Source organism: Sturnira hondurensis, unplaced genomic scaffold, assembly GCF_014824575.4.
Source record: "Sturnira hondurensis isolate 20B ecotype Veracruz unplaced genomic scaffold, ASM1482457v3 Scaffold0001918, whole genome shotgun sequence".
Lineage (NCBI taxonomy): Eukaryota > Metazoa > Chordata > Mammalia > Chiroptera > Phyllostomidae > Sturnira > Sturnira hondurensis.
Window position 1 is genome coordinate 55,339 of NW_028074549.1, and position 17,896 is coordinate 73,234.

Below are 17,896 nucleotides of genomic sequence, written 5' to 3' on the forward strand. Positions count from 1 at the left end.
ATCTAGAAAATTTCAATAGTCCAGAGTCTGTCTGTCACTAATCCTACAAGACTGGTGGAGAAACAGAATGAGTACATCAGGGTGATACAACTTGCTAGCTGTTGCAATGAGTTTTGAAATGGCATGTCGGCATACTGCAGGTGTATTGTAGGCTACTAGATCCTCCCAGCCTGAGTTTTCAATTTTCTATGGTGCAATGTAGAAATTACTGGGTTAGCCAAAAAGTCCGTATGGTTTTTTCCATGAAATAAAAGATGTATTTTTCATTTTCACCAATAAATTTTTCATTTATTGGTTTGGATATTTTGAGTATGTCGGCTATCTCCCACATGATATAACATGGCTTGTTCTCAATGAATGTCTCAATTTGATCGCTATCAACTTCAACTGGTCTCCCTGACCATGGAGCATCGTCCAGCGAGAAATCTCCAACACGAAACTTCACAAACCACTTTGGACACATTTGATCAGTCACAGCACCTTCTTCATACATTGCGCAAATCTTTTTTTGCAGTTCAGTTGCGTTTTTACCTTTCTTTAAACAATGAAGCATAATATGCTGAATATGTCATTTATTTTCTTCCATCCTCAATATTAAAATGGCTACACAAAAATTCACCAATTTTCTGGTGTGGCTCAGTGGATTGAGCACGGGCCTGCGAACCAGAGTATCGCGGTTCGATTCCCAGTCAGGGCACGTGCCTGGGTTGCAGGCCAGTTCCCAGCAGGGGACTCATGAGAGGCAACCACACATTGATATTTCTCTCCTTCCCTCCTTCCCTTCCCCTCTAAAGATAAATAAATAAAATATTTAAAAAAATTTCACCAATTTTGATTGTTTCTTTAAAATGCACACTGAGCCCTGGCTGGTGTGGGTCAGTGGATTGAGGCCAGCCTGCAACCAAAAGGGTTGCTCATTTGATTCCCACTCAGAGCACATGCCTGGGTTGTAGGCCAGGTCCCCAGTAAGGGGCGTGTGAAAGGCAACCACGCATTAATGTTTCTCTCCCTCTCTTTCTCCCTCCATTCCCCTCTCTATAAAATAAATCTTAAAAAAATAAATGTACATTGATATGGCAACTGTCACAATACAATCTAACGAAATTGTTTCCAATGAAGTTAAAGATAATTAAGTGCCAAGCCCTGGCTGGTGTAGCTCAGTGGATTGAGCGCGGGCCTGCGACTCAGATGATCACGGTTAGATTCCCAGTCAGGGCACATGCCTGGGTTGCAGGCCAGTTCCCTGCAGGCCAACTCCCAGCAGGGGACGCACGAAAGGCAACCGTACATTGATGTTTCTCTCCCTCTCTCCTTCCCTTCCCCTCTAAAGATAAATCAATAAAATCTTTAAAAAAAAAAGATAATTAAGTGCCACTAGAGCCATCTTATGCGAAAAAAACCCCAAGTGAACTTTTGGTCAACCCAATAAATACTGCTTGCAGGTACTGATTGATTAGTGCATTGCTCCTATAGTCTACTAATTAATGGTACAGCAAAACTATAATTTAAAATTTTATTATGCAGGTTGCTAAAACTACATTTACAGTAAGTAATGGATTTAAAAAATAATAGTAACCGCACTTTGTGTGTTCAGTACCTGCCAGGCACTGCTTTAGGGCTTTACTTGTACTAACTCGCTGACAATACTAACAGGGAGGTATTGTTACTGACCCCATTTCAGAAACTTGGAGGAACCGAGGCAAAAAAAGAAAAGAAATCTGTCCAGGGTCATACAAGCAGTAAGCAGAGGAGCTGGGTGTGATTCCCACCCAGGCGCCAGTCTGGTGCCACAGACCCTATTCTTAATTCTATGTTGTAGTGCCTCTAAATTAGCACATCACAATACAGTGATGAAATTAAGATGCCTTGAAGTTACCAAGATAATAATATCTGGTAGTCCGGAAACTGTAACCAGCAATGTTCCAATTTATGTTCATCAACTTTTATTGCATGATCTCTTAGTACAGTTTAAATTCTAAACATATTATTATAAACATCAAAGTCTAACCAAGTTCAAAGATGTGCTCACTTTAAAGATGATAAAACCAACAGCCCTGGCTGGTGCGGCTTAGTGAACTGAGTGGCGGCCTGCAAACCGAAAGGTTGCTGGTTCGACTCCCAATCAGGGCACATGCCTGCATCGCAGGCCAGGTCCCCAGTTGAGAGCCCCGGTGTGAGAAGCAACCAATCAATGTATCTCTCACATTGATGTTCTTTTCCCTCTCTTTCTCCCTCCCTTCCCTCTCTAAAAGTAAATAAATAAAAATCAAACAAATAAACATAAACCATTTCTTTTCCTGGGACACTCTGAGAATACAAATAAAATAACACTAACACCATCTTACACATTAGAAAACAAAACTATGGGTCCCTACTTTTGAATTTAGTTTGAAACTACCAAGGAAATTTTGAGCTACCAATACTTTAACTTTTAATCATCAAATCAATTTGTTCAGCCCTGGCTGGTGTACCTCAGTGGATTGAGCACGGGCCTGCAAACCAAAGGATCACAGTTCAATTCCCAGTCAGGGCACATGCCTGGGTTGCAGGCCAGTTCCCAGCGGAGGATGCACAAAAGGCAACCATACATTGATATTTCTCTCCCTCTCTCCTTTTCTTCCCCTATAAAGATAAATACATAAAATTTTTAAAAATCAATTTGCTCATACTTTCAAAGAAGATAACTGGGCATTTCTCTCTTTAGGACAAACAAGGCACTTAATTCATTAGCCCAAATTCTGCTCAAGTGTCTATGTTCTTTTAAAAAATGCAGTTCACATGGAAATAAAAAACAAACTGACAGTGATTAGAGGGGAGGGGGAGGGGGAAAACGGTGGGGGCGGGGAGAAGGGGAAAGGTCAAGTCAAGGAACATGTATATAAGGACCCATGGACAAGGGGAAGAGGAAGGGCAGGGGAGAGTAATGGGGGAAAATGGGGACGACTGTAACTGAACGACAATAAAAATGTTTTTAAAAGAAAAAATATTCAGTTCATTTTTTTGTTAGATAAGAGCATAAGTTCTCAAGCCAGACTGACCAGCTAGTCTCAGTTTAGCCATTTGCTAGGTCTAGGAATAAAATTTTGCCCTATGAAAGTGTATGTCAACTCCCACCAAAGTACAAATAACAAAGTACCAGATTTATTTTTCCACAACAGACAAATGGCTCTGGTCTTCACTTCTCTGCAACAAGAACGGAAACAGTAAAAAATTCAGGATCCTATAACTTACCATTTGCTCTAAAGTTGATAAGAAAGGAATGTGTGTGTACTTTTGTAATAACACAATGAACAATCCTAATCATAACCTGACACTCAAGGTCAAATAATACACTATACTAAACAAATTTTTCCTTTCTCCATCATCATACATGAGTTTAAGGCTTTAAAACTATCTGAAGACTATGAAGGTTTATACTTTTATCACGTAGCCAGAAAAAGCAAGAAAAAACACTGCTGCAGATGGAAAATACTTGAAGACCTGTGATACCAATCCGATTGTTAATACATAAAAATGAACTTAAAATTGTGGTTATAAATTAACAGTAAGATATTGTGGCCACAAATCTGAATTAAAAACTGACATTTAGGATTAACAGTAAAATGGTATAGTAAAATAAGGGAAAGCCTTTACTGACCAAAATGAAACCAGCTGTATACAAGTAAACTAATATTAGTGCTTAACACTATCAATATATTTATAAATAATGAATGTCATACTTATATTATTAAATAATTAATAATTGAATTAGAATTCTTAGAGCAAATAATTTTAGCATGACCAAAAACAATGAAATACTTTCTTTTTTTCCTGCTATTGTCTAAGTGCAAGGGTCAAAAAGGAGATTACACTTGTAACTCTTTAACAGCTAAGCTCTCTGTTAAGCTTTTGTTGGCTGAAAAAAATCAACTTTTTAAAAATTGATTTGAGACAGAGAGAGAGAACAACAAACAAACATCAGTTTGTTGTTCCACTGAGTTATATATTCATTGGTTGATTCTGCATAAAACAAAATGCTTTAATTTTCACAAACAAAATCAACTAAGGTAAATGGGCAAATAAAACAATTTCACTAAGAGGTAAAATAATCCATTTATTTCAATCAGTTAATTGTTAAAATGCACTTCTGATTATAGGTTTGGAAAAGTGAAATTCTACACTAGAGAATTACAAAGCAAAAAAAAAAAAAAAAAAAAAACAGGTTAAAAAATCCCTGAACCATAGTTGTATAATTCTAAATGTAGGTGGAAAACATGGGACAAAATGCACCTAATTACTTCAAAATGGGGATATTTTACTGTCTCCTTCAAGGAAAGAAGTATCTGTGAAACTGCTGTAACCTACCAATACCCCACACATCTGAGCCCACAGGATAAGGAAATCACTTAACTTTTCTAACAGTGCTGGAGAAACTGGGAACACATGTATGAAACCAGAAACAATCTAAGCTTTCACTTTAATGAAACACATTCCAAAGGTATTGTGATGTATTTCCTGCCATACTATGTCAGCAAGTCAGCAAGTTCTATCACATTAAATCAACCTGAAGACAAATTTGTAAGTGAAAAACGTGACTGCTGGGATGGCAAACTGAAATGAATAGGCCTGACTGTTGCCTGCCTCCCTGCTCCCTGCCCCCATCTTGATTTATGTCCCAAGAGAGATCATTGAGTAAAACAAAACTCTTTGAAACCTTTAAATGCTCTACTGCCCTTTAACAAAGATGAATCAAGTTTGAGACAAAACTGCCAAATGTTATCCTTCACCTATGTTTAGTACCTTATCTCAGACAAATCTCTCCTCAAAATTTACCAAGTGACAAGTAAAGATTACTTTCACTCATTGAGATGTCAATGGTAGTTATTTATTTTTTTTATTTTTAGAGAGAGGGGACGGGAAGGAGAAAAAGTGGGAGAGAAACATCAATGTGTGGTTGCCTCTCAGGTGTCCCCCACTGGGGACCTGGCCTGCAACCCAGGCATGTGCCCTGACTGGGAATCGAACCAGCAACCCTTTGCTTCACAGGCCCGTGCTCAATCCACTGAGCTACACCAGCCAGGGCATTCAATGGTAGTTATTAAAGTTTGTCATATATATGTATACTTATTTATAACAAGGATTTATAAAAAAGGAATGTATTGCCTCAGAGCCCTTAGAGAAGTAAAGGTTGTAGTGTGTTATGTCGGGGTTATTATTCCTTGCTCTCTTGTGATTTTCAAACAAATTTTACTGCTTCTTCTTTTTTTTTTTTAAAGATTTTATTTATTTATTTATTTATTTTTAGAGGGGAAGGAGAGAGGGAGAGAAACATCAATGTATGGTTGCCTTTTGTGCATCCCCTCCGGTTTGCAACCCAGGCATGTGCCCTGACTGGGAATCGAACCGCGATCGTCTGGTTCGCAGGCCCGCGCTCAATCCACTGAGCTACGCCAGCCAGGGCTTAAATTTTACTGCTTCTTGCATGTACTTTTAAAAGTACATGCATTACAGACCAGAGATTTTAATCTATCCTCTGGAGGAATTACTGTTTAAGCTAACACTACCTAGAAGCCACAAATCCATGATTGGAGGGAGAGAAGGGTGGAAGAGGGTATAAGGGAGATAAATGATAATGAGAAAAATACAATTAAAAGGAGGGGAAAGACTATGATTGGAAAATAATAGTTTCTATCACATTAAAAAAGACTAGTAGAGCAATCAGTTTAGAAGAGAAAAAGAAATGCACAAATTCCTTGGGGAAAACCGGGAACAGCTTCTGACCTTAGACAAAGTTGTTATTCATTCCCAACAATTTAAAACATGTCTCCATGCAGGTAGAGGTGTATAAGGGGACTAAATGCTAATGGAAAAGATACAATAAAGATTAAATTGAAAACATAAAAAATTATTCCAAATTATATTTCAACACAACAATCAGAATTAAAGTATAGCTAGCTTCACTTCTTCCCCTTTTAGACTTGAGTTTACATTAGAAATACATATCATACATTAACAGTTTGTCATTTCATGTATTTTTCTCCATATAAGCTTTTCTATGGGTTAAATGTTTAATGTTAACAAGATTACAAAATCTCACCATACAGAAGACCCCCCCCAAAAAAAAGAGTGGATATATTGCTAGGTGAAGGAATTATGAGTGATTTCAATTTGCTTTTATTTTTTCAATTCTACTCCACCATCTTGACTGGATGTACATAAGCTTTTGATTACTAGTTTTGTATTCTGTATTGTTTTCTCTTAACCAGTGAAATCTTGGAAGATGTGGCTATGTTAGAAATAGGGATGAGGTAGTGTTGCTGGATGTCCTGCGTGTTTTGGGCCCGCCAAGCCTTTGCTCACATTATTTTTTCTACCTGTCCTGCCCTCCCCTACAAAAGTAAATGCTATCCATTTATCAAGGCCTAGTTCAAATGCTCCTTTCCCTCTACTCTCATAATGCCTCTCTGTTTCTAATATATGTTGAGATTAAAAGGGTGTATCAGTCTTTCCTACTACATTGTGAGACCCGCCAGTATTTTTAAAAGCCTTCTCATGTCATGACTGTGGATATAAGAAAGTTTGAAAGATAAAAAAATAAAATCTAAGTTCAAAATAAACTTCAAAAAGGGTAAGATAGGTAGCCTAATTATTCAATTAGCGGAGCTGCTCTAACCCATTGTCTTCACAACTAAATTCAACTACTCCAGTGCAAACTCTTTTGAGGCCAGTGACTCTGTCGTATTTTTTGTGAGTGTCTCCCCCCTCCCCTCAGATATCAGTATCACCTAATTAAATGTCGTGCACACCCTCTCAATACAAAGCCAGACTACTGTAGATGAAGAAGCTGTAATTAAAACAAAGACGAGGTGCTGAAAACTATTGACTTGTGAAACAATAAGAGTTGTTGATCAAGATAACCTCGTCGCCTACCAGAAAACGTGACAAAGGTAAAGATGCCACACGGCGCGACAAGGATGGCAAGTAACTTTTCTGGAAGGGGGCAGAATGAACAAAACGGAATGGAGGGAAACAAGAGCGCTCTCTCAGTTTAGCTCATCCTCGCAGAGCGAGACAAGCAGCAAGATATTTTTATATACTATTTCGTAAATGATGATAGTCTGTATAACTTCCGATACCCTGCACAGACCTTTTTTGTACCTCCAATTAATTAGGTAATAAGATAGGCCACGGATAATCAGGAAAGTACCCCAGGAGGATACAAGAAATTAACACAGATCAGGACCTAATTTCCCATCTGTATTCCCATGTAAGGGGAGGTAAAACATGAGTGTGATAAACCCCGGAGTTGTAAAGAACTGAGAGTTTGGAGACTGCCCCAGATTAAAATGACCTTCTTGCCCCACTCAGTAGTAGAGACTGACAATACAGTACACTCCTCTAGTAGAAGGGAAGGACTGAAAGCCGATAAAGGACTAACCTGGTTTTTGTCCTATGGTTAAACCTCCGGAGCTACGCAGCCCGTGACAAAGACAAATTCACGCGCGGAGGCTCCAATCTCACACATCGGGAGAAATCATAGCAGCGCCGGTGGCTGTGACCGCGGTACTAGTCTCGGCGACAGCGGCGGCAGCAACTCCTCCCTCTGCCGCTTCTCCTCCTCCACCCTCTGCCGCCCGCCGCCAGCCTTTACCCCTCCTTCTCACCCTCCCCCCACTTCCGGGTGATGCCAGGGCCGGAAGCTCGGCGGATGAGGCGGGGAAACCGACGCGTCACGTGAAAGGGAGCGCGACGGGTAGAGATGCGCTTTCCCGTCCTCTACTGCCCCCTGGCGAACACACAGTCTCGGTGAGAAGTCGCTTTGGTGCGGCAGAGTGCCCCCTTTCCCCTTCAGCAAACCGAAACAAAACAGAACATTTTCTTAAAAACCCACTCAAACTTCCGTCATCTGTTGTTTCCTAACCTCCAGCCAAGTACTATACAGTTCCTTGCAAGTCAGTCACCTTCCCAGTAGCTAACAGCCTCACCGAGCATGAAATTGACGTACTTCTGTCGGACAGTACAGCCTAACGCCAGATGTGAATGTTAGAACTATAAACTTCCTTTCATGTCTCCACTGAAAAAGGAGTTCCAAAAATTCTTAATTCAGACATTTTATATATATTTAGTTCATGCTTCTAAATTTCTACTCTTTAAAGTGCAAGAATCTCACTCACAGTACCTTCACAACACCACTCCAAGCTCTAAATCTCTTCCACATTTATTCTTTCATTTATCCAGCACTTAAAAACCTGGGATTCCAAGGATGCAAGAATATTACAGTATATATCACCATGAGTTTTAGAGAGAAATGAGAGGCATACAATGTAACAACACTGCAATAAATAAGTGCTACAGAAATCGCTTGAGAAAAATGAATTCTTTTGTTTACCGATTTGAATTTTCAAAAAGCAGCAAAATCCTACCATTTTTAAAACCAGGAACGTTGAGTAACAGGTGAGGCTCCATCTCACTAACTTCAAATAGACATATAGCCTTTATATATTTCGTTTCATTAAATATCTGTCATAAGATACAGGGGAAAACTAATCACACGATTATTTATATTTTCAACAGCAAACACTTGAACCCAGTTCTCATAAAAAGATTATCAAGTCTAATAATGTTGTGGAACTCAAGATAGTACAGAAATTACAAAGATTAAACAAATTAGCCCTGGCTGGTGTAGCTCAGTGGATTGAGCATGGGCCTGTGAACCAGAGGATCACGATTCAATTCCCAGTCAGGGCACATGCCTGGGTTGCAGGCCAGTTCCCAGGAGGGGATGCAGTTCCCAGCAAGGGGCGCACGAGAGGCAACCGTACATTGATATTTCTCTTCCTCCCTCCTTCCCTTCCCCTCTAAAGATAAATAAATAAAATCTTTTAAAAAAGATTAAACAAATTAATATTTGTAAAAAGGCTTACAAGTGTCTAACACACAATAAGCATGTGTAAGTTTGAAATAATTTCCATCCTACCTGTTGTCAGATTGCTATTAAGCCTTGACAGACACCTAAACTGCCCACAGATGGAAATTATAGGCCTACAATTATTTCAGAAGGAATTATTCCTTTCCCCTCAACAATACACATAAAATACCTTCAAAACTCCTTACCTTCCAAGAACTTCTAGTTGTCAATGTGCACAGCCTTAACCATTAAGATACAAATTTACCTGCAATTTTAAAATCTTGAAAATACATCACATGAAATTTAAATAGCTCTTAAGTGGACTTCCAATTATAAGCATGTTATTTCTTTAAAAGATTTCATTTATTTTTTTTAGAGGGGAAGGGAAGGAGAGAGGGAGAGAAGTATCAATGTATGGTTGCCTCTCGTGCGTCCCCTGCTGGGAACTGGCCTGCAACCCAGGCACGTGCCCTGACTGGGAATCAAACCATGGTTGTTGGGTTCACAGCCCAGCACTCAATCTACTGAGCTACACCAGCCAGGGCTATTATAAGCAAGTCATTTTTTAACTACAATATTAACACTGTACTGAGCTTCCAAAAAAAATGCTTAAAGGCAGAAACCCAGGTTTATCTTCTGGAATACTTTTATCAAAAGAGTATCAGTCTACTAGCTCTCCAGTTCTTCTATGAAGTTTATAATCATGAACGGCAAGACCCAACAAGTGTACATTCTTAGTCACCAACCCATTCATTCTAAAACACCTCCTGTCTCTAAAAGGATCAACCCTTACATTCCTCGTCAATGCACACACTTATTACAATGTTAGGGTTGTATTACTTTTAATTTTTTAATGTATTTTCAGAGGGGAAAGAAATTTTTAGAGTAAACAGCAACGTGTGATGGCCCTTTATGTGCTCTGCCCCACCAGGAACCTGGCCTGCAACCCAGGCATGTGCCCTGACTGGGAACCAAATCAGTGACCCCCTGCTTCACAGGCTGGCAGCCAATCCACTGAGCCACACCAGGGAGGGCTGATTGTGATGTCATTCTAACTGAGATTTGAAATAGAAGGGAATGTTTCAAGACATCAAGTTTTTGTGTAGCTGAAGTTTGTAGATGCACCCAAAATGCTTACAAAGTGGTATCAACATCTCCAGTAAAAGTCATGAAGGTGAGAACATTCATGCCTTTATAACATAACTAGTTCTAAATAAGCTTAATGCATCTACAGCATACCCACAAAGATATTTTAGGGTGAAATGAATAGGACTCATGACATTCACCCTAATTTAAAACACTAGCCCTTCAATAAGTAACATTTTGAAATTGGCAATGCTTTTAAAGTAAGTCACATGCCTAAATTCTACAAGAATTTGCTATTTTTTACTTTTCAGTTAACATTCAATATTTTTCTACACCAGCTTCAGGTGTGGAGCAAAGTGGTCAGAAAAGCCACACTATTGCAAAAGGTAAGACTTCTTCTTTTATGGCCAAGTAGTATTCCATTCTTACCCACTTCTCTGTTGATGGCACTTGAGTTGCTTCCCTATCTCAGCTACCCAGGGTAATGTTGTAGTGAACATAGTGCACATATATTCTTTCAAATTAGTGTTTTGGGTTTCTTTGGATATATTCCCCAAAGTGGAATTGCTGGGTCATAAGACAGTTATACTTTTAATTTTTTAAGGAACCTCCACACTTTTCCCCATAGTGGTAGCACCAAGCTGTGTTCCCACCAACAGTGTACTACAGCTGTATTATACAATTGTACTTGTAAAACCTACATAATTTTATTAACTAGTGTCACTCCAATAAACTCAGTAAAAAATAAACAAATAGTGCAGAGCTCAGTGATGGTAGGTTAAGTGAACTATATTCAACAGATACTTGAATAACACCATAAACAGCTAAGTATCCTGAAAAATCTAAAGATCTAATTAAAATACATGTGCCAAGGGAACCAAGAAGCTAAGTCTTGAGACATCCTACAAGTACATTTGATTGGAACGCTCTGACCTTGGACCCAGTGGCACCCTAAGTTCTCTTGGCAGAAGTGAAAAGAATACCACTAATTTCAAATATAAACATAAATGAGAGGTAGACAGCAGCAGGTATAACCAAGACCTGGATATGAAATTTTTAGCTCAAAGATGACCTAAAATAATGCTGCGAGCACTTAATTCATGAACTATAATTTCATTCTACTGTAAAGTCCACTTCCAGGTGATAACCAAACTTTACTTTCACACTATCTCATGTAGAAATTCTATTTAAGAAGTTGTATACCATTTTGATTTTCTTAACACAAAGGTTAAGTAAATTAAACTCATCAAGCTCGGTTTCATTCACAAAAGAAAATAAACAAACCTACAATGAAGGTTTTAAATGTTCTTTATTGTATCAATCATGCCATATTTTAATGGGTACACAGTGCTCTCATTTGGCATCAACTGTGAGTTCATTCTGAAACAATTATACCAGCTGCGATGACGACTAATCTCTCCATTCCTTTGGGGTGACTCGGCCAACAGGGGACAGGTTCCATTCTATGCCAATTTGCGTTGCTGTCTGTAAGAATTAAAATGCCGTCAGGTATACATGTCTAAACCAGAATCCATTCTCCCCTGCAGACTACTTCTTAAAAGTGACAGTCATTCTTCTGCTCCATAGGTGAAAAAAACAAACAGAAACTTACAGGGATATAGTGCCCTCTATCGGCAAATCGAATTGCTGTCCTAATTCTCTAGAGCCATGCTGTTCAACACAGGTTCCTGAGGAAGGAAATCTGTTATGGACAGTGGCCAATACTGTAACCAGAGCCACACAGGTTATTAAACTGTGGCGAGTATAACCAAGGAAATGAATTTCTAACTTTATTTAATTAACCAAGTTTGTATTTCACTTTTTATACTACCTCCTCAAAATGTTGATTCACTCATGAACAACTACCTAAACACTGCCAAAGAGCACTTTGGTAATATCCCTTCATAAAGGAGCACTTCACCTCTGAAAGAGCCCAACACACATCTGTTTACTCTTCTAATTAAGTACACACACTTATTTTAATAGTATATCTGGTCTCAGGAAGATCAAAATAAGAATGAAAAAGGCCTATTAAAGTATCTGTGTTTATTAAGGTGAGCACTGACTTTTAAAATCAACATATATTTATTATAACTTCAAGACACCTACTTTATTTTTAAGCCTCATGCGAGGACATGTTTATTGATTTTAGAGAAAGGAAAGGAGAGGGAGAGAAAAACATCCATCAGCTGCCTCCTGCAGGCGCCAAACCCACAACGTAGATATGTGCCCTGCCCTGGAATCGAACCCACAACCTTCTGGTGTGCAGGACAACACTCCAAATAATTGAGCCTCCCAGCCAGGGCAAGATTCCTCCTTTTAACCAGCAAGTACAGTTGACTATTATCTAGAGCATGGGAAAAAACCCTAAAATATTGAAAGCAAGTCACTTTGTATCTCATCCATCAGAAATGTTGTATTCAGTTCAGAGGGCAGAATTTTAGAAGAAAGACTAATTAAGTGAAGGAAAGTGACCCAAGATGGTGAAAACCCTGGAAACCATGTAACAACAACAACAAAAAGATTGTTGCCCTGGCTGGCGTGCCTCAGTGGATTGGATGCCAGCTTCCAATCCAAGGAGTCACAGGTCTGATTCCCTGCCGGGACACATGCCTGGGTTGCAGGCCAGGTCCCTGGTTGGGGGCATGTGAGAGGTAACCGACTAATGTCTTTCTTCCTCTCTTTAAAAAAAAAAAGAGCATTAATCTGAAAGATCCAGGACACATGATAGCAATGTTTCTAACATCTAATGGTTGATACAGAGACATGAGATCAGAATCTGTTACAATGGAATGACTGGTAAAACATGAAGGAAGCAGATTTTAACTCAACATGTGATCCTTTTAAAATAGCTACATGTAATGGAAAGGGCTGGCTGCCTTAGGATCCAGTAAACAACTTGTTACTGGAAGTATTAAGAACAGATGATGGATGAATGCTAAATGTTGAGAAAAAATTCCTGCACTGGGTGGTGATTACATTAGAAAATCTCTCAAGTCCCTCTTAACCAGAAATGTATACTACTGTGTGAAAACATTCTGAATACATAAGCTAAACAGGAATGAAAAACATCTAAACCAGAAACTGCCAATCAATAGTACTTACATATACCCATGCAGCAACACAGAAAGTGGCTCCCCCAGCTAACACAGCGTTACCGTATTTGTCATGGAAATCAGGTGTCCGTTTCTGGTTGATCTGCCTTGCTGTTATTTGCTGAATGTTTCGAACTTAAAGAAAAAAATATATACAGAAGCATATGAATTATCAGGAAAAAGAGAACCTGTATAGTTGATATTGGTAAACGAGAAAGCCAAGGAAGTTAACTTTGAAGTATCATGCAGTTCAATGATAAAACACACTGTAGCTAAAAGTACCATACTTTGAAAGACATCAAAATAAGATAGATAGAAAAAAAATAAGATAGATAGAAAGATATGTGACAAAACAAATATACCAAAATGTTAACTATAGAATCTATATAGTGGATATGTGGATGTTCATCATACAACTATTATAACTTCTCTGTGTCTAAAAGTTTTCATAATGAGGGCCCTGGCTGGCATAGCTCAGTGGATTGAGCGCGGGCCTGCGAACCAGACGATCGAGGTTCGATTCCCAGTCAGGGCACATGCCTGGGTTGCAAACCGGTTCCTTGCAGGCTAACTACCAGCAGGGGATGCACAAAAGGCAACCATACATTGATGTTTCTCTCCCTCTCTCCTTCCCCTCTATAAATAAATAAATAAAATCTTAAAAAAAAAAGTTTTCATAATGAAGTATTGGGAGAAAAACAAAGAACAAGTTATGTTAGTAACATTCACTACAAATTGCTATTTGTATTAGCTCTGGAACTTGGCTCCTATTAATTCATTTGAATATTTATGACTTAAAATTTCATTAAAGTTTATTTGGCAGTGCTCAACATAAAAAAGACTCAAAATGGACGTCAAATTAAAGCGCAAATGTTCATGACCTTAAAACTGATCTCCAAAACTATGTTCAAGACCTCCAAAAACTAGAGTAATCTTGATTCTTAAAAAAATTACTAACACTACATCACTATGCTAAAGGAAATGGTGTATATTAAAATGTGGAAGCCCTGGCTGGTGTAGCTCAGTGGATTGAGCTCAAGCCTGCGAATCACACGATCGCAGTTCGATTCCCAGTCAGGGCACATGCCTGGGTTGCAGGCCAGTTCCCAGCAGGGGACCCACGAGAGGCAACCATACATTGATATTTCTCTCCTTCTCTCCTTCCCTTCCCCTCTAAAGATAAATAAATAAAATCTTTTAAAAAAATAAAAATAAAATGTGGAAGACATAGACCCTGTCCTTAGGTAACTTCCGGTCTACAGGAGGATGTTAGGCATGTAAACACAAATCACAGTAGTGTAGAAGTAGAATGCTAACTAAGCACTTTGAATACCAGGCAGGATTTTGTTATATAAATATGGGAAAGAAGAATCTGAAAAGAGGCAGACAGAAAAACCCAGTATACTAGAAAACCAATTCCCTTGTTTGTATAGACAAGCAATAGGGGGTAAAACTGAAAGGATCATGGAGGGCCACTGTTTTGGTTGAGGTAAAGGTTTTTGAGCAGAATGACCACATTAAAACCTTGCTTTTGCTATCGCTGCCCCTGGAGGAGCTTAGGAGAGCTTGGGAAAGAGCCAAGACCAGAAAATGCATATTCCCCGCTGTTTTTAAATTCCCCTCCAATCTAAGTGGTAGGTTCTTATTGTTTAAGAGTCCCCAAAGGTACTTATGTACTAATGGAAAGCATATTAAAGAAACAGTCCTGCCCTGGCTGGTGTAGCTCAGTGGATTGAGCACAGGCCTGCGAACCAGAGGATCGCGGTTCAATTCCCAGTCAGGACACATGCCTGGGTTGCAGGCCAGTTCCCTGCAGGCCAACTCCCAGCAGGGGATGCACAAAAAGCAACCATACATTGATGTTTCTCTCCCTCCCTCCTTCCCCTCTAAAGGTAAATAAATAAATAAAATCTTTAAAAAAAAGTTTAAAAAAAAAAAGAAAAGAAACAGTCCTGGCTGGTGTGGCTCAGTGGATTGAGTGTCACTGCCCTGGGAACCAAATGGTCACCGGTTCGATTCCCAGTCAGGGGACATGCCTGGGTTGTAGACTAGTCCCCAGTAAGGGGTGTGCAAGACACAACCACACATTGATGTTTCTCCCTCTCTTTCTCCTTCCCTTCCCCTCCTCTCTCCCTCTAAAAATAAATAAAATCTTTTTTTAAAAAAGCAATCTTGACCATTCACTAGCTTAAGAATATAATTACTTCTACATGATACAAAGTGTTATTTCAGCATAGTTACTTCTTACTAATCGTTTAACTGCCTTAAAACTTAACTGTTGAACACACGTGGCTGAACAAATTTACAAGCATTTCACAATATATTCTGCTCTAGAGCAGTTAAAAAATGAGTTTGTGAATTCCACACTGGAAAAAAAAAAACAAAAATAAACCCCAAAAAACCCTTTCCTGAGTTACAAGACCCTACCTGCTCAAAGGGCAAATAATAATAATAATACTATTTACCAAACAATTCTGCAGGGCATCATGACCTGAACACACAGGTCACCCAAGTAGATTTCTTCAGACTTCTCTGTAACAAGAAGTGGTTTAGTTACCACCTATTGGTACTCTCATAACCCTCAAGAACTTGATGGGGTAGGTTTTGTTTAATAACCCCATCTTTTACAGAGGAGGAAAATAAGGTTCAGAGAGGTTCGCCCAATGTGAAACAGGTAATAGATGAGAATTTTAGATTACAAAAAACCCCGCCCTGGCTGGTGTAGCTCAGTGCATTGAGCACGGGCCTGCGAATCAGAGGATCGTGGTTCAATTCCCAATCAGGGCACGTGCCTGGGTTGCAGGCCAGTTCCCAGCGGGGGAGGCACGAGAGGCAACCATACACGGATATTTCTCTCCCTCTCTCTTTCCCCTCTAAAGATAAATAAATAAAATCTTAAAAAAAAAACTCAGCTGGGCAACTATTTTGGGGTTATTGTCAAAGCTGTTTGAGTGTTCAGAACACAGCTAGTTATACATCTAGTTATATCTTCAACTGCTCTGTAAACTGAAAATAAAAAGGTGAATAAAAAAGCTAAATAATTGCTTAAAGTAACTTTCATTATTAAAAAAAAAACACTACTCGCTTTACTCAAGGTCACCTTCATTGCAGGTCAATCATGGAAATGACTTTCCTCTCTTCAATCCAGTGCATCCCAAATACATAATCCTGGTGTCAAATTTACCCTGCACCTTCCTAACTTCTCGATGAGAAACAACCCACCAATAACAAAAAGCTGCTGGACTACCATTCGGGTTGTCTCCCTGTGATAAAACCACATGAAAAGCTAGATTTACAGCTTCCTTCCATGGTTACAGGAGTTCTACTTGGGGGTAAATGTACCCACAAAGCTAAAAATTAACGAAATTACTTAAGGAACGAAGGGGTGTCCATCAAGCATATTCTTCCCTGAAATCGTAGGTTACTACTGAATAATTAAAAAAGGGCTAAGGTATGATTCCGGTAACTGAAAGTGCTGTGAACTGCAACAATAACACTGGGTGATTAAGCTAATAATGCTAAAGACATCTTTCCAATGTTAGGGCAAAGTGAGAAACCACCCATTTAGAACAGAAGGTCGGGATGCAGGTGGAGGGAACCAAATGGAAAAATACGAGGACAAAGGGATAAAAGGTCGTTGGGAATGATTTGCCTACAATTTTTCTCACCTGGGAGACGACTTAGCGCGTTTTTTGCCAACGGAAACATCGTGAAGCTGAAGAGTGAACTGCAACAACTGCAGCTGCCGGTTTCTGGAACTTCGCGTCAAGTACCCTTGCAATGAACCCTTGCAAAGAACCCTGAAAAACAAAATGGCTTCCGCAGGGTGCATCAATGAGATTTAATGAAATCTCGCGCGATCTGTGAAAACCTATAGAAATTGTGACCTCTTTAAAACACGGGAGACAAATGCCTTTTGGGAAATGTAGTTTTAGGTTTTACAAATGACCTATGATGGTATTTACTGAAGAATGAGACACCTCTCCCACAACCTTGAACCCAAGATTAGGGCCCTTTACAGGAGAGCTGAGATACGTAGTGTTTCAGAGGTTTGAGTTTGTGTCTCGCTCCAGACTAGCAATTCTTTCTGTTCCACCCAAACGTCCTTCACTTCTTTGATTTGTTTCCTATTACTACATACTAAGTCGTTTAACTTCTACTTTCGAGATGATTTCAAATTTAGAGACAGGATGCAAGAATAATAAAAAGAATTCATAATATGAGGATAAATATGTGAAGCCAATTTAACAAATTGTTCATTGCAGAATCTTGCCGGGTAGTCACAGAACAATTCTTGCACTTTCTTTTTCCTAAAATGTTTCATTTATTTTTTACAGAGAGGGGAAGGAAGGAGAAACGGGGAACAAAACATCGACGTGCAAGAGAAACCAATCGGGTGTCTCTCGCACGCTCCCAACTGGGAATGAACCCTCAACCCAGACAGGTGCCTTGATTAGGAATCCAATCAGCGACCTTTTTCTGTTTGGTGGCCGATACACAACCAACTGAGCCACACCAGACAGGGCTTGTTCACTTCCTTTTAAAAATCTTCCTCGGTGATACTAAGTATGTTTTGCTTTCTTGCTTTTTAAAATTATTTTTACTTGAAATAATTTAGCGGCAAAATAAAGGGCCAAGATGCTATCATGCTATCAATCACATTTGATAGCCCAGTCACAGAAGTCCATTTTTTCTAGGATATTACACGAAAGAGGTGGATTTCAAAGACTTCTAAATGAGTCTCCATGAAAAAAAAAATCTATCAACCTTACGCCAGCTCGAACTTCGAAAAGCCACAATGCTTCCCGATTGCGCACGCCCGACGGAA

The 17,896-nt window shown here is 39.3% G+C and overlaps 1 protein-coding gene across 1 annotated transcript; it reads right to left on the reverse strand.

The window, feature by feature from the left end:
* Positions 1-11,263: 11,263 nt before the first annotated feature.
* COX7B (cytochrome c oxidase subunit 7B) lies at positions 11,264-16,892 on the reverse strand. The gene is made up of 3 exons (XM_037037738.1): positions 16,737-16,892; positions 13,079-13,203; positions 11,264-11,458 (listed from the first exon to the last, which is right to left on the reverse strand). Exons 1-3 carry the CDS (start codon positions 16,774-16,776, stop codon positions 11,384-11,386), a joined length of 240 nt encoding a protein of 79 aa, XP_036893633.1. The 5' UTR covers positions 16,777-16,892; the 3' UTR covers positions 11,264-11,383.
* Positions 16,893-17,896: the final 1,004 nt, after the last annotated feature.

Excerpts from the sequence above, each read along its gene's own strand:
- COX7B (XM_037037738.1), bottom strand. The coding sequence starts at position 16,776 with ATGTTTCCGTTGGCAAAAAACGCGCTAAGTCGTCTCCCAG. Across the intron at positions 13,204-16,736 it reads CGCGCTAAGTCGTCTCCCAG|TTCGAAACATTCAGCAAATA; the intron begins GTGAGAAAAATT and ends TTTTTCTTTAAG. Across the intron at positions 11,459-13,078 it reads GTGTTGCTGCATGGGTATAT|ACAGCAACGCAAATTGGCAT; the intron begins GTAAGTACTATT and ends TAATTCTTACAG.